Genomic DNA, 26,210 nt, shown 5'->3' on the forward strand with positions numbered 1-26,210 from the left:
CACTTACAACCTAGTGGTAATCTTTCACATATATTTCTTTTTTCTAAAAATATAAATTTATTTATTTTAATTGGAAGCTAATTACTTTACAATATTGTAGTGGTTCTGCCATACATTGACATGAATCCACCACGGGTATACATGTGTTCCCCTTCCTGAACCCCCCTCCCATCTCCCTTCCCATCCCATCCCTCTGGGTCATCCCAGTGCACCAGCCCTGAGCACCCTGTCTCATGCATCAAACCTGGACTGGAGATTCGTTTCACATATGATAATATACATGTTTCAATGCCGTTCTCCCAAAGCATCCCACCCTCACCTTCTCCCACAGAGTCCAAAAGTCTGTTCTTTACATCTGTGTCTCTTTTGCTGTCTCACATATAGGGTCATCATTACCATCTTTCTAAATTCCATCAGATCAGTCGCTCAGTCGTGTCTGACTCTTTGCGACCCCATGAATCGCAGCATGCCAGGCCTCTCTGTCCATCACCAACTCCTGGAGTTCACTCAGACTCACATCCATTGAGTCAGTGATGCCATCCAGCCATCTCATCCTCTGTCGTCCCCTTCTCTTCTTGCCCCCAATCCCTCCCAGTATCAGAGTCTTTTCTAATGAGTCAACTCTTCGCATGAGGTGGCCAAAGTACTGGAGTTTCAGCTTTAGCATCATTCCTTCCAAAGAAATCCCAGGGCTGATCTTCAGAATGGACTGGTTGGACTAAATTCCATAGATATGCATTAATATACTGTCTTGGTGTTTTTCTTTCTGGCTTACTTCACTCTGTATAATAGGCTCCACTTTCATCCACCTCATTAGAACTGATTCAAATGTATTCTTTTTAATGGCTGAGTAATACTCCATTGTGTATATGTACCCCAGCTTTCTTATCCATTCGTCTGCTGATGGACATCTAGGTTGCTTCCATGTCCTCGCCATTATAAACAGTGCTGCGATGAACATTGGGGTACACGTGTCTCTTTTAATTCTGGTTTCCTCAGTGTGTATGCCCAGCAGTGGGATTGCTGGGTCATATGGCAGTTCTATTTTCAGTTTTTTAAGGAATCTCCACACTGTTCTCCATAGTGGCTGTACTAGTTTGCATTCCCACCAAAAGTGTAAGAGGGTTCCCTTTTCTCCACATCCTCTCTGGCATTTATTGCTTGTAGACTTTTGGATTGCAGCCATTCAGACTGGTGTGAAATGGTACCTCATTGTGGTTTTGATTTGCATTTCTCTGATAATGAGTGATGTTGAGCATCGTTTCATGTGTTTGTTAGCCATCTGTATGTCTTCTATGGAGAACTGTCTGTTTAGTTCTTTGGCCTATTTTTTGATTGGGTCGTTTATTTTTCTGGAATTGAGCTGCAGGAGTTGCTTGTATATTTTTGAGATTAGTTGTTTATCAGTTGCTTCATTTGCTATTATTTTTTCCCATTCTGAAGGTGGTCTTTTCACCTTGCTTATAGTTTCCCTGTTGTGCAGAAGCTTTTAAGTTTAATTAGGTCCTTTTTTTTTTTTTTTTTTTTTTTTTTTGCTTTTATTTCCAATACTCTGTGATTTACATTGGAGAGTGTTTTGCCTATGTTCTCCTCTAGGAGTTTTATAGTTTCTGGTCTTATGTTTAGATCTTCAATCCATTTTGAGTTTTTTTGTGTGTGTATGGTGTTAGAAAGTGTTCTACTTTCGTTCTTTTACAAGTGGTTGATCAGTTTTCCCAGCACCACTTGTTAAAGAGATTGTCTTTTCTCCATTGTATATTCTTGCCTCCTTTGTTGAACATAAGGTGTCCATAGGTGCGTGGATTTATCTCTGGACTTTCTATTTTGTTCCAATGATCTATATTTCTGTCTTTGTGCCAGTACCATCCTGTCTTGATGACTGTGGCTTTGTAATGGAGCCTGAAGTCAAGCAGGTTAATTCCTCCAGTTCCATTCTTCTTTCTCAAGATTGCTTTGGCTAGCCAAGGTTTTTTGTATTTCCATACAAATTGTGAAATTATTTGTTCTAGTTCTGTGAAAAATACCGTTGGTAGCTTGATAAGGATTGCATTGAATCTATAGATTGCTTTGGGCAGTATACTCATTTTCATTATATTGATTCTTCCAATCCATGAACATGGTATATTTCTCCATCTATTTTGTGTTCTCTTTGATTTCTTTATCAGTGTTTCCTAGTTTTCTATATATAGGTCTTTTGTTTCTTTAGGTAGATATATTCCTAAGTATCTTATTCTTTATGTTGCAATGGTGAATGGGATGGTTTCCTTAATTTCTCTTTTTGTTTTCTCCTTGTTAGTGTATAGGAATGCAAGGGATTTCTGTGTGTTGATTTTATATCCTGCAACTTTACTATATTCATTGATTAGAAATTTTCTGGTGGAGTCTTTAGGGTTTTCTATGCAGAGGATCATGTCATCTGCAAACAGTGAGAGTTTTACTTCTTCTTTTCCAATTTGGATTCATTTCTTTTTCTGCTCTGACTGCAGTGGCCAAAACTTTCAAAACTATGTTGAATAGTAGTGGTGAGAGTGGGCACCCTTGTCTTGTTCCTGACTTTAGGGGAAATGCTTTCAATTTTTCACCATTGAGGATGTTTGTTGTGGGTTTGTCATATATAGCTTTTATTATGTTGAGGTATGTTCCTTGTATTCCTGCTTTCTGGAGGGTTTTTATCATAAATGGATGTTGAATTTTGTCAAAGGCTTTCTCTGCATCTATTGACATAATCATATGGTTTTTATCTTTCAATTTGTTAATGTGGTGTATTACATAGATTGATCTGCAGATATTGAAGAATCCTTGCATCCCTGGGATAAAGCCCACTTGGTTATGATGTATGATCTTTTCAATATGTTGTTGGATTCTGTTTGCTAGAATTTTGTTAAGGATTTTTGCATCTATGTTCATCAGTGATATTGGCCTGTAGTTTTTTTTGTGACATATTTGTCAGTTTTTGGTATTAGGGTGATGGTGGCCTCATAGAATGAGTTTGGAAGTTTACCTTCCTCTGCAATTCTGGAAGAGTTTGAGTAGGATAGGTGTTAGCTGTTCTCTAAATTTTTGGTAGAATTCAGCTGTGAAGCTGTCTGGTCCTGGGCTTTTGTTTGCTGGAAGATTTCTGATTATAGTTTCAATTTATGTGCTTATAATGGTCTGTTAAGATTTTCTATTTCTTCGTGGTTTAGTTTTGGAAAGTTGTACATTTCTAAGAATTTGTCCATTTCTTCCAAGTTGTCCATTTTATTGGCATATAGTTGCTGATAGTAGTCTCTTATGAGCCTTTGTATTTCTGTGTTGTCTGTTGTAATCTCTCCATTTTCATTTCTAATCTTGTTGATTTGATTCTTCTCCCTTTGTGTCTTGATGAGTCTGGCTAATGGTTTGTCAATTTTATTTATCTTCTCAAAGAATCAGCTTTTGGCTTTGTTGATATTTGCTCTGGGCTCTTTTGTTTCTTTTGCATTTATTTCTGCCCTTATTTTTAAGATTTCTTTCCTTCTACTAACCCTGGGGTTCTTCATTTCTTCCTTTTCTAGTTGCTTTAGGTGTAAAGTTAGGTTATTTATTTGATATTTTTCTTGTTTTTTGAGGTAAGCCTGTATTGCTATGAATCTTCCCCTTACCGCTGCTTTTACAGTGTCCCATAGATTTTGGGTTGTTGTGTTTTCATTTTCATTCATTTCTATGCATATTTTCTTTTTTTATTTCTTCTGTGATTTGCTGGTTATTCAGCAGCATGTTGTTCAGCCTCCATATGTTGGCTGAACATATTAAAAAGATCATACATCATGACCAAGTGGGCTTTATCCCAGGGATGCAAGGATTCTTCAATATCTGCAAATCAATCAATGTAATACACCACATTAACAAATTGAAAGATAAAAGCCATATGATTATGTCAATAGATGCAGAGAAAGCCTTTGACAAAATTCAACATCCATTTATGATTAAAAACCCTCCAGAAAGCAGGAATACAAGTTTTAATAGTTTTTCTCCTGTAATTGACATCTAATCTTACTGTATTGTGGTCAGAAAAGATGCTTGGAATGATTTTAATTTATTTGAATTTACCAAGGCTAGATTTATGGCCCAGGATGTGATCTATCCTGGAGAAGGTTCCATATGTGCTTGAGAAAAAGGTGAAATTCATTGTTTTGGGGTGGAATATCCTATAGATATCAATTAAGTCTAACTATTATATCATTTAAAGTTTGTGTTTCCTTGTTAATTTTCTGTTTAGTTGATCTATCCATAGGTGTGAGTGGGGTATTAAAGTCTCCCACTATTATTGTGTTATTGTTAATTTTCCCTTTCATACTTGTTAGCATTTGCCTTACATATTGCAATGCTTCTATGTTGGGTGCATATATATTTATAATTGTTATATCTTCTTGGATTGATCCTTTGATCATTATGTAGTGTCCTTCTTTGTCTCTTTTCACAGCCTTTATTTTAAAGCCTATTTTATCTGATATGAATATTGCTACTCCTGCTTTCTTTTGGTCTCTATTTGCATGGAATATCTTTTTCCAGCCCTTCACTTTCAGTCTGTATGTGTCCCTCCTTTTGAGGTGGGTCTCTTGTAGACAACATACATAGGGGTCTTATTTTTGTATCCATTCAGCCAGTCTTTGTCTTTTGGTTGGGGAATTAAACTCATTTACATTTAAGGTAATTATTGATAAGTATGATCCCGTTGCCATTTACTTTGTTGTTTTGGGCTCGAGTTTATATACCCTTTCTGTGTTTCCTGTCTAGAGAAGATCCTTTAGCATTTGTTGGAGAGCTGGTTTGGTGGTGCTGAATTCTCTCAGCTTTTGCTTGTCTATAAAGCTTTTGATTTCTCCTTCATATTTGAATGAGATCCTTGCTGGGTACAGTAATCTGGGCTGTTGGTTATTTTATTTTATCACTTTAAGTATGTCCTACCATTCCCTTCTGGCCTGAAGAGTTTCTACTGAAAGATCAGCTGTTATCCTTATGGGAATCCCCTTGTGTGTTACTGTTGTTTTTCCCTTGCCACTTTTAGTATTTGTTCTTTGTATTTGATCTTTGTTAATTTGATTAATATGTGTCTTGGGGTGTTTCACCTTGGGTTTATCCTGTTTGGGACTCTCTGGGTTTCTTGGACTTGGGTGACTATTTCCTTCCCCATTTTAGGGAAGTTTTCAAGTATTATCTCCTCAAGTATTTTCTCATGGTCTTTCTTTTTGTCTTCTTCTGGGACCCCTATGATTCTAATGTTGGGGCATTTAACATTGTCCTAGAGGTCTCTGAGGTTGTCCTCATTTTTTTAATTCTTTTTCCCTTTTTCCTCTCTACTTCATTTATTTCTACCGTTCTATCTTCTACCTCACTTATCCTATCTTCTGCCTCCATTATTCTACTGTTGGTTCCCTCCCAAGTGTTTTTTTATCTCATTTATTGCATTTTCATTATATATTGACTCTTTTTTATTTCTTCTAGGTTAGGGCTTTTTCGTGGGATAGCTATCCCACAGTCTGGGTTGCTATCTCAAGTTAGTTCCCTCAGACTGCCCTCAGGGCATTCAGGCCCGGTCCTTACCCTAAGCGATGCAGCCCGCGCCTCCCTGTCCAGCCCCTGCTTGCTAGTGGGGGATGCGAGCGTCTGGGCTGCTTCTCCACTAGGAGTTGCCATTAGGCATGTAATCTGTGGGGCTTATTTATTTATTTTTCCTCCTGGTTATGTTGCCCTCTGAGATTCCAAGGCTCGCCACAGACCCACCGGTGAGAGTGTTTCCTGGTGTTTGGAAACTTCTCTCTTTTTTAATACTTCCTTCCTGGGATAGATCTCCATCCCTACCTCTTTTGTCTCTCTTTTTATCTTTTATATTTTGTCCTACCTCCTTTCGAAGACAATGGGCTGCCTTTCTGGGTGCCTGATGTCCTCTGCCAGCATTCAGAAGTTGTTCTGTGGAATTTTCTCCGCATTCAAATGTTGTTTCGATGAATTTGTGGGGGAGAAAGTGGTCTCCCCGTCCTATTCCTCCACCATATTAGGACCGCCCCCTTTCACATATATTTTTATGTGAATTTGTGACAAATTTATTATATAGTGAAGGAAATCTTGCTTTGCAATAGATCAATAAAATATTTTATTAGAGTAGAAAATATGTATTTAGGAGATGTAATTGTCACACTATGGTAACATTCCCAGGTACCTGTCTCCCATTTTTCTGTGCTTCCTTATTAGCCAAGCCCCAATTTCTTTGACGGTGGCACTGTGATCATCTATTAATAAAGACAGCCACTTACCCAGATTCCCATGTGGCTACATAGCATAGTTGTAGGTAATGAAAGGTAAGCGAGTCCAGTGGATTGTGCTGCCATCATACTCGAAATTTTAAAATGACAGACTCCCTTGGAAAACCTCTTAGCCCTTTGCCCTTCTATCTTTGATTCTTCTTCCCTTTGACCTTCTGAAACATGTGGGATTGTCATAGATAAAAGATATAGTAGACAGGCATATAAAAGATTTTAAGATGATATAAAAACTAACACATTCATTTATCAAAATCCAAGCCTTCAATAGTAGAAAACAAGTGAAGTCTTAGCACAGAGTAAGGAATTAAGAATGTGATAGAAAATAATACATATATTGGATTAGGACTGAGATAAAAATTTATTACATTATTACTCACCAAAGAAATCCAGAACTTTCCTGGCTCAGAGTAAAATCCACAGAGGATGTGACAGGGGGTTGAAGGAACAAAGATTTCGGGTAAGGGCTCCTCTTCCTCCTCCTCCTCCTCCTCCTCTTCTTCCTGGAGTTCCCTTTCCGCATCTTCACCCATCTCTGTTTCTAGTCTTTTCCTTCTTTCTTGCTTTTCCTTCTCCTTCAGCTCCTTTTGTTTCTTTCTCCTTTCAATTTCTATTAATCTCTTTAGCAAAAGAGATGAAGGGATTTAAGAAAAAAATTGTAATTCATTCATTCACACAATTAGAAAATAGAAGATAGAGCCCTAGGAAAATTCATAGCTCTAATGCAACAAATAATGTCATTTAAAAATTATTATCAATTTGGTTAAGAGAATAGACTTTATATGATTTCAATACCTTTAGACCATGAAATTTTTGTACCTTGTTTTATGTCCCTGGATATGCTCCAGAGTCTGCTAGTTTATAGTCTATGGGAACTTTAACAGAATTTGTATCCTACTACTGTGTGAAAATTATATAAATCTTAATTATGTTGAATTGGTTCACAGTGCTTTCCAGGTCTACTGTATCCTTCTACTTATCTATATATTCATTCTATTACTTTTTGAGAGTTTGATATTGATACTCCAACTAAAACTCTTATCTATTTAAAAAAATAATTGTAATATATGGTGGAACTATATGTAACCTTGTTCTGTATTTTCCAAGTCTCCTGTAAATGTGTTATCATACTTTCATAATTTAAAGATAAAATTTCTTTTTAATTATTATCAATTTGGGAATATATCTTTACCATTAAATTTTTTAAATCATTGGAATGACTTTCTGCATAACTCCCACTGATCCTGGTTTTTTGTTTTCTTTATAATATTTATTTTGATTGATTGATAATTGGTTTACAATATCGGTTTGATTTCCTCATACATCAACATGAATTTGATCCCGGTTTTATGGAAATTATTTTGCCTTTTTTTCCTAATAGAGAGGCTAGGTAAAATTTTTCTCAGAGCCTATCATTGTCAACCCATGAATTCTGTGGATTGAAATAGTCCATGAAAGAAGGTGACTTATCTTTGGTGGTAAAGTGATTTATATCCTTAGCCTCTATCAACTGACTATTGCAAAAGCCCCCTAACAGTAGCATCCTGACCTCCCATCTTTCACCTTTTTATTGTTTACCCTGTAGAATTAACTTCCAAATTTATATGACCCATCATATCAATCCTCTCCTCAAAAACTGACAATATATATGTTTAAATGCTACTCTCTCGAATCATCCCACCCTCTCCTTTCCCCACTGTGTTCAAAAGTCTGTCCTTTCTGTTCAGTTCAGTTGCTCAGTCGTGTCTGAGTCTTTGCAACACCATGAGCTGCAGCATGCCTCCCTGTCCAACACCAACTCCCGGAGCCTACCCAAACTCATGTCCATTGAGTCGGTGATGCCATCCAACCATCTCATCCTCTGTTGTCCCCTTCTTCTCCTGCCCTCAATCTTTCCCAGCATCAGGGTCTTTTCAAATGAGTCATCTCTTCACATCAGGCGGCCAAAGTATTGGAGTTTCAGCTTCAACATCAGACCTTCCAATGAACACCCAGGACTCATCTCCTTTAGGATGGACTGGTTGGATCTCCTTGCAGTCCAAGGGACTCTCAAGAGTCTTCTCCAACACCACAGTTCAAAAGCATCAATTCCTCTGCACTCCGCTTTCCTTATAGTCCAACTCTCACATCCATACATGACCACTGGAAAAACCATACCCTTGATTAGATTGACCTTTGTTGGCAAAGTAATGTCTCTGCTTTTTAATATGCTGGCTAGGTTGGTCATAACTTTCCTTCCAAGGAGTAAGCATCTTTTAATTTCATGGCTGCAAGTCACTATCTGCAGTGATTTTGGAGCCTACAAAAATAGTCAGCCACTGTTTCCACTGTTTCTCATCTATTTGCTATGAAGTGATGGGACCAGATGCCATGATCTTAGTTTTCTGAATGTTGAGCTTTAAGCCAACTTTTTCATTCTCCTCTTTCACTTTCACCAAGAGGCTCTTTAGTTCTTCTTCACTTTCTGCCATAAGGGTGGTGTCATCTGCATATCTGAGGTTATTGATATTTCTCCCAGCAATCTTGATTCCTGCTTGTGTTTCCTCCAGCCCAGCGTTTCTCATGATGTACTCTGCATATAAGTTAAATAAGCAAGGTGACAATATACAGCCTTGACGTACTCCTTTTCCTATTTGGAACCAGTCTGTTGTTCCATGTCCAGTTCTAACTGTTGCTTCCTGACCTGCATACAGGTTTCTCAAGAGGGAGGTCAGGTGGTCTGGTATTCCCATCTCTTTCAGAATTTTCCACAGTTTATTGTGATCCACAGTCAAAGACTTTGGCATAGTCAATAAAGCAGAAATAGATGTTTTTCTGGAACTCTCTTGCTTTTTCAGTGATCCAGCAGATGTTGGCAATTTGATCTCTGGCTCCTCTGCCTTTTCTAAAACCAGCTTGAACATCAGGAAGTTCACAGTTCACGTATTGCTGAAGCCTGGCTTGGAGAATTTTGAGCATTACTTTACTAGCATGTGAGATGAGGGCAATTGTGCAGTAGTTTGAGCATTATTTGGCATTGCCTTTCTTTGGGATTGGAATGAAAACTGACCTTTTCCAGTCTGTGGCCACTGCTGACTTTTCCAAATTTGCTGACATATTGAGTGCAGCTCTTTGATAGCATCATCTCTTAGGATTTGAAATAGCTCAACTGGAATTCCATTACCTCCTCTAGCTTTGTTCATAGTGATGCTTTCTAAGGCCCACTGGACTTCACATCCCAGGATGTCTGGCTCTAGGTGAGGGATCACACTGTCATGATTATCTTGGTCATGAAGATTTTTTTGTACAGTTCTTCTGTGTATTCTTGCCACCTCTTCTTAATATCTTCTGCTTTTGTCAGGTCCATACCATTTCTGTCCTTTATCGAGCCCATCTTTGCGTGAAATGTTCCCTTGGTATCCCTTGGTCGGTCCTTTATGTAAAATAGACAGCCAGTGCCCATGCTCTGTGACAACCTAGAGAGGTGGGATGGGGAGAGAGGTGGGAGGGAGGTCCTAGAGGGAGGGGCATATGTATACCTATAGCTGATGTATGGGAGAAACCATCACAATATTGTAATTATCCTGCAATTAAAAATTAAATTAAAAAAAAAACCTGCCACAATTTATTCCAGTGGCCTGAGAAATAAAACATCTTGGCTAAAATTTAAAGGGTCCTTTGTGGTGGTCACAGACTCCTGTCAAACTCCTCCACAAACTGCATCCCTCTGTTTCGTGGCCCAGTCTTCATTTCTTGAAAACAACAAAACTCTTGCAATTCTGCCTTCCCTCAGGATGTTCTCCCAGCTTTTATTGCTTTCCCATTTTTAACCTCTCAAAATTCTTCCCTTTCATTAAATACTAAATGTCTGCTCAATGAAGTCATCCTTGATCTCCTCTCATCCCATCACAACCATATATTCTTTCCTCTGCATGCCCCTAAAATTCTTTTCTTTGCACTGTGATTTTAGTATCTATTCATTACCTCCTTCTAATACAGTTAGCTGCTTTCTACCAGATAAGCTCCTTAAAGTAAAAGTTTGTATCTTCTTCTTCATATTTTCCTAGCACTTAACACAGGCGGTTTTATATCATAAGAAAATAATTAGAAGACAATGCTTCAAGGATATTTCATACCAGAATCTTAGATTTGACACTTGTGAAATGGAAATATTTTAAACACATGTCTTTGATTTCATAGGAAACTACATCATGGTCCTCCTCTTCCTCCTTTATAGCTGGAAATGGAGCTTCAAGAACATAGCCATTCTCACAAATAATCAGTAAAGTACTTTCAGGCTAAAAAAAAGATTAAACATATTTACATTTAGGCAAGCTTTTAGAAACATAGTTCAAAAATATTTTAAAGTATAATTTTAAAATTATAAAAACTATAATTGCCCTGTATACGAGCCATTTAAAAAAGATACTATTACCAGCAATAACCACAGTGAGGAACTAAGTCAATCTTATCAATCACTATACACATTAATACTGTTATATCATTATTAATTAATAAACCAAGTGTTAAAATTAGATTTATATTTGTTTTATAGATGACCTCTTTCCTGAGCCAAAAATTAGGTTGTAAAATATGTCAGCTGAAAGGACAGAATATTAAAATTAGGACTTCCAAGGAAAATCTGCAGTATGTGGACAGCATATACAACCTCTGTCTCCTTTGATGAATCATCCTCTGCTTGAATGCATTTAATGTGAATGTCCCAAGATTCTTGTTTTATCCTCTCTTTTTCTGTCTCTCCATAAACATTCCCTGAGAAATCTTGTAGCCATCATGGCTTCATTACCACTCACAAGCAATTAGACTCTGAATTCATCTCTCTAGTCCAGACCTCGCTCCTGAGTTTCCAAATCACATATTTAAACCACATGTGGGAAATTCCCATCTTGATACTCCATAGGTGCATTATTCAAAATGTTTATTCATTCAGTTATTTTATTCTATACTTCTTTATTACATACCTACTATGTACTCAGAATTTTATAAAGTGCTAGAGGTAAAATTATAATAAAAATAGAAATTGTCTCTGCCATTATGGAGCTTACCTCCAATGGGAAAGCTTGTCACTTAACAAATCATATAAATAAATGTAAATTATAACTGCAACTAGTGTTGCAGAGGTACCACAAGGAGGTTGTAAAAGGTTTCCTGAGAAGGTGGTACCTAAGTCTTGATATGAAGGATGAGTAGAAGATTATTTCCATTATGACTTGGGAGAGGGCTTGAGGGAATATCCTATGTAAAGAATACACCATGTACAAATATCCTGTGGCACATACGGGCTTTTAAGAAAGTCATGGCCTTGGTGGTATCACTAAGGTCAAGAGAACAGAAGTGAGAAGAGAGATTGGGACAGAGCCTCGGGAAGCAACACTTAATGCCTGAACGAAGAAGGCTGAGAAGAATGACAAGACATGGGAGAAGAAACTAGGAGAGCATAATGTCCCAAAAAGTCAAAGGGAGATGGTATTTCAAAGAGGAAATGAAGATCAACAAGGTCAACTGAGGCTAAGAGAGCAAGAAAGATAAGAACTAAAACTGTTAAATGGATACACTGGTATCTCTGGAAGTGTTAACCTGGTGGGATTATGAGACAACAAACTTGTAAGAGCATGTGAAGGAAGAAGTAGGATGTAAGGAAATGCAGTTCATGGGAATAACCAACCCCCAGGAGAAAAATGGAAGGAGAAAGATGGGGCAGTGACTAGACGAGAACATGAGGACAAGGAATTTTTTCTGAATAAGTTAGAGGGCTTGAATATATTTCAGTATTAATGGAAGTAATTCATTAAACAGGTGGGGTTAAATTTATATGACAGAAAAGAGAAAACAGTGTGAAATGCTGAAAACAGTGGGAGCAGATTCCCAAGGTCACAAGGGAGAATTGGCCTCAAGCAGGAAGGCACATAGCACCTCTACTGTAAGAAAAAAAAAAGTGGCGGGGGAGGAACCAGGTACCTGCAGAAGTAATAGGATTTTACGTTTGGTAGTGGGAAGGTGAAGGAGTTCCTGGCAGAGGTCTCCTACTTGTTCTGTGAAGTAAGTGATGCTGAGAATGAGAGTGAGTGAGCAAGTGGGAGGCTTGAAGCTTTGAGGAGAGGAGGCGTTTGTAAATGATGATTGTGGGTGAAAGAGAGTTGATAAGAACAACATCATAGAATCGCTAAGCCCTACTATGAATTGTGTTGAGGCCATTTGAGTCACTAAATCATGAAGAAGCTAATCTTTCCTGTTGCATGACTATCTCTAACTGCCCTTGGTAATCACTGTAGGCAAATATAGACCAACTGGGGACAGTCAGGAATGGGTTTTTGCCAGAAATGTATGAAAAAAAGAGAAAGGAGCTCAAGTCATTGGAAGAGTGTTACTGAACCTTATTGATAGAAAGAATCATGACATTTAAGCCAGATATAGGAGGAACTTAAGAGTCTTAACTTAAGACTCTCCTGGTGGCTCAGATGGTAAAACATCTGCCTATCATGTGTGAGACCTGGGTTCGATCCCTGGGCAGGGAAGATCCTCTGGAGAAGGAAATGACAATCCACTCCAGTACTCTTGCCTGGAAAATCCCATGGCCAGAGGAGCCTGGTGAGCTACAGTCCATGGGGTTGCAAAGAGTCGGACATGACCGAGTGACTTCACTTTAAGACAAGAATGCACTAATAGGTGAAAGAAAACAAATGGTGAAGGAACAAGAGGTGCCTTCAGAGAACAAGTGGAGCAGAAGTAGCCAAGTGAACAGGTTGGACATGAGAGCTATCTGAATTGTTCATTGTTCAGTCGCTCAGTTGTGTCTGACTCTTTGCACCCCATGGACTGCAGAAGGCCTGGTTTCCCTGTTCTTCACCATCTTCCAGAGCTTGTTCAAACTCATGTCCATTGTGCCGGTGATGCCATCCAACCATCTTATCTGAACATCTTATCTTGATTTTAAAGCTGAGTTCTTATAAGATTTTGTGGTTGAAATCGTGTCCCCACAAATTCACATGCAGAAGGTGACTGTATTTGGAGACAGGGTCTAGAGAGTGGGCCCTAATCCAGTAGGACCAGGGTCCTTATAAGAAGGGGAGATTAGGATACAGGGGGACAACCACGTGAGGACAGAGTGAGAGGGTGGCCATCTGCAAGCCAAGGAGAGAGGCCTCAAAAGAAGTCTAAACTGTTAGCACCTTGATCTTAAACTTCTAGCCTAAACACCCGTGAGAAAATCAATTTCTGCTCTTTAAGCCACACAGACTGTGGTTATTTTGTTATGGAAGCTCTAGTAAACGAATCAACAGGTGGTCATCGTGCCCAGTGGATGGCTCTGAGTGTGCAGATAAACTGTAAAGGTCATGGGAAATGAAAAGATCAAGAGGCTGATGCGACTTGATCAACTAGGCACACGGTGTTAACATCATTCAGGATAATTGTTTACACTCTGGATGAAGAGAAAGATAACCATAGTCTTAAAATTTTAAAAGGGGGCAGATTTAACCAGGTGGTCAGAAAATAACAGCAGTATAAAAAGAGAGAAGGTGATGTAGCCAAGTTATAAGAGCTTCAAAGGAGCTGTGTTTTATGAGTCAAATCAGAAAAGTAACATATATTGCCACAAATGAAATCAAAGTTAACTACTAGACTTCTCTCCCTCACCCTGAACAGGCATGCGGAGAAGTTGATGTATATCCTTTCACACTTTTCTCCTCAGAATAGAATTTTCTCAAGAAAGGAAAAAGGTATTCATTTATTCTTTCAGTGAAGATATGGTAAATCCATATTCATGAAAATAAAATAACCAGATGTATTAGAAATAAAACATCAGGAGTGAGAGTCAACAAAATTTTAAAAATCCATCAAGATTTCAGATGTTGAAATGATCAGACATAGCCCAAAAAACAATTATGCCTACCATGTATAAAGTTACAAGAGAAAATCTTAAAATATCTGCAGGAAACAGTTTTATCTATTAAAACTAACAAAACAGATATGAAAAATAATCAAATAAAACTTTAAGAACTAAAAATACAAAAGTTGAAATTAATATGGTGAAGAGTGACTTTAATACTGATAACTGAAGAGATAACAAGTCAGTAGAAAACAGATGAGAAGAAATCTATAAAATACAACTTAGTTTCTTTTAAGTTAGAAGATACAGAAGATAGGGCAAGACATTTAGAGAATAAGATTAAGAAATTCTAACACACTTGATCACATCTGAAAGGGAAAAAAACAAAAGCAATTATTTCAAGACAAATTGATTCAATTTTTCCCCCAGAATTGATACAAGTTACAAACCCATGGATTCAAGCACCTATATACATCAAAACAAAATTGCAGAACACTAAAAACAGAAAATCCTAAACACTGCCAAAAAAGGACAAATTCCTTTCAAAAGAGTGACAATCACACCAACAGGTAGTAGAAGTAACTGAAGTTAGACAGCACTGGAATGGCATCTTGAGTGAGATGAAAGAAAATTACTGCTATCTAGAATTCTATGCCAACAAAAATATCCTTTAATACTGTAAGAAAAACTTCCAGAAGTTAGAGAGCTTGCAAATAGCAGACCTGCAAATAAGAGGGAAAATTCCCAAATGCAAGAAGGAATAAAGAGCAAAGAAAGTGGTCAATATGTGGGTAATTCTTAGTAATGGTTAATTGACTGTATCTTGTGAGATTTAAAAAATAAGTCTTAAAAACCAAATCCTCCTACACTATTGCTGGGGATGTGGATGGGTGCAGCCACTATGGAGAATAATGATGGAATTCCAGTGGAGCTATTTCAAATCCTAAAAGATGATGCTGTGAAAGAGCTGCACTCAATATGCCAGCAAATCTGGAAAACTCAGCAGTGGCCACAGGACTGGAAAAGGTCAGTTTTCATTCCGACCCCAAAGAAAGACAATGCCAAAGAATGCTCAAACTACCGCACAATTGCACTCATCTCACATGCTAGTAAAGTAATGCTCAAAATTCTCCAAGCCAGGCTTCAGCAATATGTGAACCATGAACTTCCTGATGTTCAAGCTGGTTTTAGAAAAGGCAGAAGAACCAGAGATCAAATTGCCAACATCTGCTGGATCACTGAAAAAGCAAGAGAGTTCCAGAAAAACATCTATTTCTGCTTTATTGACTATGCCAAAGCCTTTGACTGTGTGGACCACAATAAACTGTGGAAAATTCTGAAAGAGATGGGAATACCAGACCACCTGACCTGCCTCTTGAGTGATCTGTATGCAGGTCAGGAAGCAACAGTTAGAACTGGACATGGAACAACAGACTGGTTCCAAATAGGAAAAGGAGTACGTCAAGGCTGTATATCGTCATCCTGTTTATTTAACTTATATGCAGAGTACATCATGAGAAAAGCTGGACTGGAAGAAGTACAAGCTGGAATCAAGATTGCCAGGAGAAATATCAATAACCTCAGATATGCAGATGACATCACCCTTATGGCATAAAGTGAAGAGGAACTAAAAAGCCTCTTGATGAGAGTGAAGGAGAGTGAAAAAGTTGGCTTAAAGCTCAACATTCAGAAAACGAAGATCATGGCATCCGGTCCCATCACTTTATGGGAAATAGATGGGGAAACAGTGGAAACAGTGTCAGACTTTATTTTTCTAGGCTCCAAAATCACTGCAGATGGTGACTGCAGCCATGAAATTAAAAGATGCTTACTCCTTGGAAGGAAAGTTATGTCCAACCTAGATAGCATATTGAAAAGCAGAGACATTAGTTTGCCAACAAAGGTCCATCTAGTTAAGGCTATGGTTTTTCCAGTGGATATGTATGGATGTGAGAGTTGGACTGTGAAGAAGGCTGAGCGCCAAAGAATTGATGCTTTTGAACTGTGGTGTTGGAGAAGACTCTTGAGAGTCCCTTGGACTGCAAGGAGATCCAACCAGTCCATTCTGAAGGAGATCAGCCCTGGGATTTCTTTGGAAGGAATGATGCTAAAGCTGAAACTCCAGTACTTTGGCCACCTCATGCAAAGAGTTGATTCATTGGAAAAGACTCTGATGCTGGGAGGGATTGGGGGCAGGAGGAGAAGGGGACAACAGAGAATGAGATGGCTGGTTGGCATCACTGACTCGATGGACATGAGTCTGAGTGAACTCCGGGAGTTGGTGATGGACAGGGAGGCCTGGCGTGCTGCGATTCATGGGGTCGCAAAGAGTCGGACATGACTGAGCGACTGAACTGAACTTAACTGAAGTCACTTCAGTCATGTCTGACTCTGTGCGACCCCATAGACATCAGTCCACCAGGCTCCCCCGTCCCTGGGATTCTCCAGGCAAGAACACTGGAGTGGGTTGCCATTTCCTTCTGCAATGCATGAAAGTGAAAAGTGAAAGTGAAGTCGCTCAGTCATGTCCGACTCCTAGCGACCCCATGGACTGCAGCCCACCAGGCTCCTCCATCCATGGGATTTTCCAGGCAAGAGTACTGGAGTGGGGTGCCATTGCCTTCTCTGATGGAGAATAATATAGGTATTCCTTAAAAAACTAAAAATAGAGTTACTGTATGATCCAGTAATTCTACACCTGTGCATATACCTGGAGAAAATTCCAATTCAAAAAGATACATGCACCCTAATACTCATAGCAGCACTATTTACAATAGCCAAGACATGGAAGCAACCTAAATGTCCATCAACAGAGGGATGGATAAAGAAGATGTGATTTATATACAATGAAATATTACTCAGCCATTAAAAAGAATGAAACAATGCAATTTGCAGCAACATAGATGGATCTAGAGATCATCATCAATAAGTGAAGTCAGACAAATATCATATGATATTGCTTATATGCAGAATCTAAAAAATATTATACAAATGAACTAATTTACAAATCAGAAACAGACTCACAGACATAGAAAACAAATTTATGGTTACCAAAGGGGGAAGCGAGAGATAAACCAGGAGTTTAGAGTTACCAGATACAAACTACTATGTATAAAGTAGATAAACAATAAGGTCCTACTGTTACGGCACCACAAAATATATTATCTTGCAGTCAATTATAATGGAAAAGAATCTAAAAAAAAATAACTGAATCACTGTGCTACACACTAGAAACTCATGTTGTAAATCAACTATACTTCAATTGTAAAAAATTTATACATGTATATGTATATATCTTAAAAGATTATTTTTAAAATACACAGCAATAGAATATCATTCCAGATGGAAGGTAGAGGGAAGATTTCTAAGGTGTTTGCATTGTCTTGGGTAAAGAATTAACATTAAACTTTCATAAGTTACGGACATATGTTAAAATGTAAACTATCCATTAAAAGAATAGAAATAACTGTATAACTTCCAAACAAGCAAAAGGAAAAATAGAATGATTATTTAAGGAAAAACGATCCAAAATAAGACAAATAAGGAAAGAAAAATAAAGAAAATAAGGGTTAAAAAGCACAAAATAAGATGGTAGATTTAATCCAAATTATTAAACTACTTATAAATTAATTAAGTGCTTCAGCTAAAAGACAAAGATGATCAGACTGGATATTTTTAAAATCCAGCTGTTCACAAAAGACACACATAAAACAAATAATAGAGATGAAAAATTCACTTCATAATAAAAGGTTTAATTTATCAGAAAATTGATGAGTTAAATTTGTATTCACCTAATACACTTCCCTGTTGGCTCAGATGGTGAAGAATCTGCCTGCAACGCCAAAGACCCAGGTTCAATCCCTGGGTTGGGAAGATCCCCTGGAGAAAGGAATGAAAACCCAGTCCAGTATTTTTGCCTGGAGAATTCCATGGACAGAGGAGCCTGGCAGGCTACAGTCCATGGAATTGCAAAGAGTCAGACAGGACTGAGCAAATAACACTTTCACTTTCACTAGTATCGTGACTTCAAAATATATAAAGCAAAGAATGACAGAACCAAGGAGGAAAAAAATAAAGATTTTTTTAAAGTCTCTCAGTAACAAGCAAATAGAAAAATCAAAGTGATATAGATAATTTAACTATATAATTAAAAATCTGAGCTAATAGACATAGCAGAAACTGCATAGAACTTTGAGAACAGGCTACATACAGTATCACATGAAGAATATTCAAAAAGCACATGAAGAATATTTACAAGTATATGAAGCATATTTATAAAATTTGCCTCAATTTCAAAAGATTAAAATAATAGAGCTAAAGTAAAACGCAATTAAACTCAGATGGCAAAGAATCTGCCTGCAATGTGGGAGACCCAGGCTCGATCCCTGGGTCAGAAAGATCCCCTGGAGAAGGGAGTGGCTACCTACTCCAGTATTCTTGCTTGGAGAATTCTATGGACAAAGGAGCTTGGTAGGTTACAGTCCATAGGGTTGTAAAGAGTCAGACACGACTGAGTGAATAACACTTCATTCACTTCATAATTTAAAAGTAAAAATTCCATGTATTTAGAAATTAAGAGCAAGCTCCAGGAGTTGGTGATGGACAGGGAAACCTGGCGTGCTGCAGTCCATGGAGTCTCAAAGAGTTGGACACAACTAAGCAACTGAACTGACTGCCTAAGAAATTAGTATTTCTAGAAGAGAACAACATTCAGAGTAGGACAACACTGGGCTCAACACATGCCATAAATGCATCCAAAAAAACACCTATATATGGATCACTTCTCACTGAAAATAAACTAGAAACTAATAGAAAGGTCTTCTGCAACCAAGGCTACAAAAGAGATCCACAAGGAGTTGGGCAGGGTGGAGAAGCAATCAGGTCAGGACTCATGCCCTTAGGAGAGGACACAGAAGAGGAGGGGGATTTCACAGCTCAGATATCATCCTTGCGAAGTGAGGGTGCACATAAAGATGCATATTAAGTTAATAACTAATGTAAGTATCCATCTCATAAAATTAGAAAATAAACCCTAATACAGTAGGTATGAAAGTGGAAGTTGCTCAGCTGTGTCTGACTCTTGGCAACCCCATAGAATAGTCCGTGGAATTCTCCAGGCCAGAATACTGGAGTGGGTAGCCATTTCCTTCTCCAGGGGATCTTCCCAACGTGGGGATCAAACCCATGTCTCCTGCATTGCAGGCAGATTCTTCACCAGCTGAGCCACCAGGGAAGCCCAAGAATACTGGAATGGGTAGTCTATTCCTTCTCCAGCAGATCTTCTCAACCCAGGAATCAAACCAGGGTCTCCTACATTGCAGGCAGATTCTTTATCAGCTGAGCTACCAGGGAAGCCCACAGTAGGTATAGGATCATAATAAAAGAACATAATGAAACAAACAAACAAACAAAAAAAAAACAAAATAAAATCAATATAGTGAAAAGTTCCTTGAAAATACTGACAAACTTCTCAGAAGATTAAGCAAGAGGGAGGAGGAAAATAACCAATATAAAAAAATAAAAAGGAAACATCTCTATAGATCTTGTGACATTAAGAGTATTATGAAAATTACAGACAACAAGAAACAAGTTCCCTGGGGGGGGGGGGGGGATGTGCTTACCAAAATTAAATCAAGAACACATCTGATTGGAACCATAACAGATCCTAAATAGCCAAAGCAATCTGGAGAAAGAAGTCAAAGCTGGAGGCATCATAACTACCTGATTTCAAACTATTCTGTAAAGCTATAGTAATCAAAATATAGTATTATCATAAAAGTCATAAAGATCATTGGAACAGAATAGAGAACCCCAAAATAAATCTACATACACATGGTAAATTATGATGTACCCTGTGAATGTGAAGAAGATGCTCAGAGCACGTTACATGATTGTGTCTGAACAGATACCTGTCATCTGTGTATCCAGAGCTCCTATGAAGTGATTTATCAGAAGATACATGTTCCATTAAGAAATTGAGAGCAGGGAACTGGGCAGGGTTCTGTATGGAGCCTAAGGTGTTATGGACCTTCTCAGAAAGCACAAAGTTCTGGGACTAATAAAGAAGGTCTGTAAACTCAGAGATGCCCCCAAAGACCAGGGTTTTTGACCTGCTGAGAGCTGAGGAACAAGAGTGGGCCTCACAGCATTTGATTAGAGCAGACAAGTTATAAAATAGCTGGAAGAATACATACAGAGAGCATGCAAAAGAGGGGTCTGAGGGAAGGTAAGAGGATTAAAGCTGCAAAAGCATTCTAGTGGATTTCTCAAACACACCAGCCAACAGGCAAGGACAGGTGTCCTGTCAAACCATTTCCCCCATGAAACCTGATCCATCATTCTGCAAGGAGGCTGGAGGCCCGCTAACCCCATTCATAATTGAAGGGCTTGCCCCTTATTCCCAGGCATGCACTCTGAGCAGTACAAACAATCGAATTAAAAAATGGGCAGAAGATCTGAATAGATATTTTTCCAAAGAAGACAGACGAGTACATAAAAAGATGTTCAACATCACTAATCATCAGGAAATTACAATTCAAAACCACTTCACACCTCTCAGAATGAGTTGCTTCAGTCATGTCCAATTCTTTGTGATCCCATCGACTGTAGCCCACTAGGCTCCTCTGTCAAAATAGCTATTATCAAAAAGACAAGAAATGCTGGCTAAGATGTGGAAAAAAGGGAACACTTATTGGTAGTAACATAAATCAATACAGCCACTATTGAAAACAATGTGGAGATTCCTCAAAAAATTAAACAGAACTACATATAATCCAGCAACTTCACTTCCAGGTACTTATCTGAGATAACGAAAACATTAACTTTAAAAAATACCTGCATCCTCATGTTTATCGCAACATTCTTTACAATAGCTAAGACATGGAAACAGTCTAAGTGTACACTGAAGGATGAATGGAGAAAGAAAAGAAAATATTCCATTATGATTATGTAACACAATGGAAAATTATTCAGCCATAAAAGAATGAAATCTTGTGATCTTCAACAATATGGATAGACCTTGAAGGTGTTATGTTAAATAAGTCAGAAAAAAAAGACAAATATACTATGATCTCACTTGTATGTGGAATCTTAAGGGAAAAAAAAAAAAATAGATGCAGAAAATAGAGTGGTGATTGCCAAAGTAGCTTGAGGATGGGTAAGCAAAGAGTTCAAAAGGTACAAATTTCCAATTATAAATTAAGTCATGGGAATGCAATGTACAGCATGATGACTACAGTCAATAATACTACATCGCTTATTTGAATGTTGCTCAGAGAATAGATCTCAAAAGTTCTCATGTACAGTGACAGATGTTAACTATACTTACTGTGGCAATCAGTATGTGGCAAATCATTTGAGTATCAAATCATGTTGTTTATTTAAAACTAATTTATGTCAATTATACTTTAAAATGGAGAAGGCAATGGCAACCCACTCCAGTACTCTTGCCTGGAAAATTCCATGGACGGAGGAGCCTGGTGGGCTGCAGTCCATGGGGTCACAAAGAGTTGGACATGACCAAGCAACTTCACTTTCACTTTTCACTTAGCAACTTCACTTTCACTTTTCACTTTCATGCTTTGGAGAAGGAAATGGCAACCCACTCCAGTGTTCTTGCCTGGAAAATCCCAGTGACAGAGGAGCCTGGTAGGCTGCCATCTATGGGGTCGCACAAAGTCAGACATGACTGAAGAGACTTAGCAGCAGCAGTAGAAGCATACTTTAAAAATTTTAAAAGAACTATGATTTCCCAGGCGGTGCCGAAGTAAAGAATTTGACTGCCAATACAGGAGACACAAGACAGACAGGTTCGATCCCTGGGCTGAGAAGATCCCAGGAGTAGGAAATGTCAACCCACTCCAGTATTCTTGCCTGGGAAATATCATGAACAGAGGAGCCTGGCGGGTTCAGTCTATGGAGTCACAAAAAGTCGGACATGACGGAACACACACACACACACACACAATTATTAAAGTCATTGAATTAATTTTAAAAAAATCACCTCAGACGCTATGCTCTGATGAATACATTACCAAGTCTGCCAAAAATTTAAAATTCTAATTTAAACTCTTCAAGAGAATAGAAAAAGAGGGATATTTTACAATTCATCTTAGGAGATTAAAAAATTTTAATAACAAAACAGAGGAACTATGAAGAAAGAAAATATTAGCCAAATCTTATTTATAAACAGATGAAAACCCCTATATTAGCTATATATTAGCTAACAATTCAATAACATGAAAAGTTTGCTAAACCAGCTAAAGACATCACCGAGAAATCAGTATAACTACAGCTCTGAAGCCAAGATTGCAGGAAAAAGGAAGCTAGTTGAGGTGAGGCGAACATTCTTTGTACTTTTTCTTCTCAGGGCATTGGCCAACTTACAGAATGGGACATAGAAGCCAATCAGAATGCAGTGTTCTAGAGCTTTAGGCATTCTCTCAGACATAAAGAACAGATGCTTTCAAACTGTGGTGCTGGAGAAGACTCTTGAGAGTTCCTTGGATTGCACAGAGATCAAATCAGTCTATCCTAAAGGAAATCAACCCTGAATATTCATTGGAAGGACTGAAGCTGAAGCTCAATACTTTGGCCACCTGATGCAAAGAGCTAACTCATTGGAAAAGACCCTGATGCTGGGAAAGATCGAGGGCAGGAGGAGAAGGGGACGACAGAGGATGAGATGGTTGGATAGCATCACTGATTCAATGGACATGAGCTAGAGCAAGATCCGGGAGATGGTGAAGGATACAGGGAGACCTGGTATGTTGCAGTCCATGGGGTCACAAAGAGTCGAGCACAATTGAATGACTGAAAAAAAAAACAACAGACATAAACAGACACAAGTTGAAATTCAAAGCAACCAACAAGAAAGTTAGAACTTGAGAGCACAGGATACCAGAGAAAAAGGAAATGCAGAAATGTGAGCCTGACATTCTGCTGGGCATTTGCCTTTAAAACATTTACATAACCCCATGAAATTAAAAGATGCTTACTCCTTGGAAGAAAAGTTATGACCAACCCAGATAGCATATTGAAAAGCAGAGACATTACTTTGCCAACAAAGGTCCATCTCGTCAAGGCTATGGTTTTTCCAGTGGTCATGTATGGATGTGAGAGTTGGACTGTGAAGAAAGCTGAGCACCGAAGAACTGATGCTTTTGAACTGTGGTGTTGGAGAAGACTCTTGAGAGTCCCTTGGACTGCAAGGAGATCTAACCAGTCCATCCTAAAGGAGATCAGCCCTGGGTGTTCTTTGGAAGGAATGATGCTAAAGCTGAAACTTCAGTACTTTGGCTACCTCATGCAAAGAGTTGACTCATTGGAAAAGACTCTGATGCTGGGAGGGATTGGGGGGCAGGAGGAGAAGGGGACAACAGAGGATGAGATGGCTGGATGGCATCACTGACTCGATGGATGTGAGTCTGAGTGAACTCCGAAAGTTGGTGATGGACAGGGAGGCCTGGCGTGCTGCGATTCATGGGGTCGCAAAGAGTCGGACACGACTGAGCGACTGAACTGAACTGAACTGAACTGAACTGAAAGCTGCATAGGAACAGGAGTTGCTCATTTCATCCAAAAAGTCACATTATTGTTTACTTAGTTTCATTTTTGAATGATACTAACACTGGGTATAAAATTGTGGGGTGATAGTTATCTTTTTTAGCAGTTTATAGTTCTGTATCTATTGAAGAAATTCATTATTAAAAATCCTCCTACAAACAACAATTCAGGTCCAGAGAATATAAAGACTTTTTTTTTCAAAAATAAGGCCAGTAATACCTCAATTCCAAAGCCGGTAAGGACATTACAAAAAGGGGGTATTATCACTGTTACATATGTACATATAAAAATCCTTATTAGAATATTAGTAAATTAGTTAGCATTAGTCACTCAGTCATGTTTGACTCTTTGAGACTCCATGGATTGTATCCCATCAGGTTCCTCTGTTCATGGAATTCTCCAGGCAAGAATACTGGAGTGGGACATTGGGGTGAAAAAAGGCCAGGGGCCGCAGGGAGACGCGCCCTCTCTGGTGGAGCGTACGTTTTCGGGGAACTTTTGTGCCTCCGTCGCCCGCTCCTGCTCCGGTTCACGTCTTTTGCCACGACCATGGCCGAGTACTCCTATGTGAAGTCCACCAAACTCGTGCTCAAGGGAACCAAGGCCAAGAGTAAGAAGAAAAAGAGCAAAGAGAAGAAGAGAAAAAGAGAAGAAGATGAAGAAACTCAGCTTGATATTGTTGGAATCTGGTGGACAGTCACGAACTTTGGTGAGATTTCAGGAACCATAGCAATTGAAATGGATAAAGGAACCTACATACATGCACTCGACAATGGACTCTTTACCCTGGGAGCTCCGCATAAAGAAGTTGATGAGGGCCCTAGTCCTCCAGAGCAGTTTACAGCTGTCAAATTGTCTGATTCCAGAATTGCCCTGAAATCTGGCTATGGGAAATACCTTGGTATAAATTCAGACGGACTTGTTGTTGGGCGTTCAGATGCAATTGGACCTAGAGAGCAGTGGGAACCCATCTTTCAAGATGGGAAAATGGCTTTACTGGCCTCCAATAGCTGTTTTATTAGATGCAATGAAGCAGGTGATATAGAAGCCAAAAGTAAAACGGCAGGAGAAGAAGAAATGATAAAGATCAGATCCTGCGCTGAAAGGGAAACTAAGAAAAAAGATGATATTCCAGAAGAAGACAAAGGAAATGTCAAACAGTGTGAAATCAATTACGTAAAAAAAATTCCAGAGCTTCCAAGACCACAAGCTTAAAATAAGTAAAGAAGACAGTAAAATTCTAAAAAAGGCCCGGAAAGATGGATTCTTGCATGAAACACTTCTGGACAGGAGAGCCAAATTGAAAGCTGATAGATACTGCAAATGACCAGGATTTTTGTTTCTGTCTTCTCCTTTTGTGTGTTTTTTTTTTTTTTTTTTGAATAATAAAACCAATGTTTTTACAGGAAAAAAAAAAAAGAATACTGGAGTGGGTAGCCATCTCCTTCTCCAAGGGATCTTGCTGACCCAGGGATCAAATCCAGTCCTCCTGCATTGCAGGTAGATTCTTTACCATCTGAGCCACCAGGAAAGCCCCCATTAGTAAATTATGTGTGTATGTTAAAAAATAGTGAGTTGATACGTGTCAGGATAAGAAGGAGGTCATTTTATGCAGAGAAGATCAAGTTCAAAGCTTAATGGATGAAACAAAGAGGAGCAGAGAGGACACAGAAGAGACAGATTTAACAGATGTTTAAGATGCATAACCAATGGCAGGGCTTGGTGAAGCAGGGTGGTCAGAGGTCAGAAAGAGATGGCTCAAAGATTTCCTGGTTTAGGAAACAGGAAAAATGGTGCTCTCAGAAAATGCAAGAGAGAGAAAAAAAAAATAACATTTAGAGAAACTCCAATGAATTTCATTTAGAACCTCAAAATTATCCCCAGAAATTCAAAAGATCATCAAGTTCTGTCCATTCAACCTAGCTTGTATCCACACCTTGGTGTCATCTTCTCTGGAACACAGCTGCCCAATAGATCTACCTGCCTCTCATCTGGCTCCCTTATAACTTCTTCCTTGTAACTACTACCTAAGTGATCACAGTAGTGACAACTGCAGGTAGAATGGTTATTTGAGTGATGCACTCTTACTGGAAAAGAAAATAATGGACAGAAGCTTAATGCATTCAGGAAGGTTACAGGACTGACCATTGAGCTGGTAGGGGCTAACAGCTATTGCTATTTGGACAACTGAAGTGTGCAGCTACAAATGGTAATTTATTTCTTCTCTCACTTTCATTGTAATATAATTGACATAACATTGTATAAGTTTAAGATGTACAACATGATGATTTGATACATGTATGTATTGTGAAATGAGAGTAATTTACTTTTACGTTAGTAACTCCCAAACAATGTTAGAAATACAAGTGCTAACTGGTACCACTGCCTGAAATGTCTTTTTATCTGTTTTGGTGGAGGGAGTTCAGTTCAGTTGCTCAGTCGTGTCCGACTCTTTGCGAGCCCATGAACCACAGCATGCCAGGCCTCCCTGTCCATCACCAACTCCTGGAGTTTACCCAAACTCATGTCCATTGAGT

The 26,210-nt window shown here is 38.6% G+C and overlaps 2 protein-coding genes across 2 annotated transcripts in view; one reads left to right on the top strand and one right to left on the bottom strand.

Annotated features, from left to right (window-relative positions):
• Positions 1-26,210, bottom strand: part of CFAP44 (cilia and flagella associated protein 44) — an 81,555-nt gene that overhangs the window by 18,106 nt on the left and 37,239 nt on the right. The window contains exons 16-17 of the mRNA XM_044941875.2: positions 10,397-10,558; positions 6,662-6,901 (exon numbers count right to left, since the gene is read on the bottom strand). Coding sequence (XP_044797810.2) covers positions 6,662-6,901; positions 10,397-10,558 — 402 coding nt within the window. The remainder of the gene's footprint in view (positions 1-6,661; positions 6,902-10,396; positions 10,559-26,210) is intronic.
• LOC102393372 (protein FRG1) lies at positions 24,093-25,064 on the top strand. The gene is given in 2 exon segments (XM_006076345.4): positions 24,093-24,852; positions 24,854-25,064. Coding segments are annotated over 2 exon segments (777 nt in total). The 5' UTR covers positions 24,093-24,222; the 3' UTR covers positions 25,001-25,064.

The sequence above is a fragment of the Bubalus bubalis genome, chromosome 1 (assembly GCF_019923935.1).
Source record: "Bubalus bubalis isolate 160015118507 breed Murrah chromosome 1, NDDB_SH_1, whole genome shotgun sequence".
Classification (NCBI taxonomy): domain Eukaryota; kingdom Metazoa; phylum Chordata; class Mammalia; order Artiodactyla; family Bovidae; genus Bubalus; species Bubalus bubalis.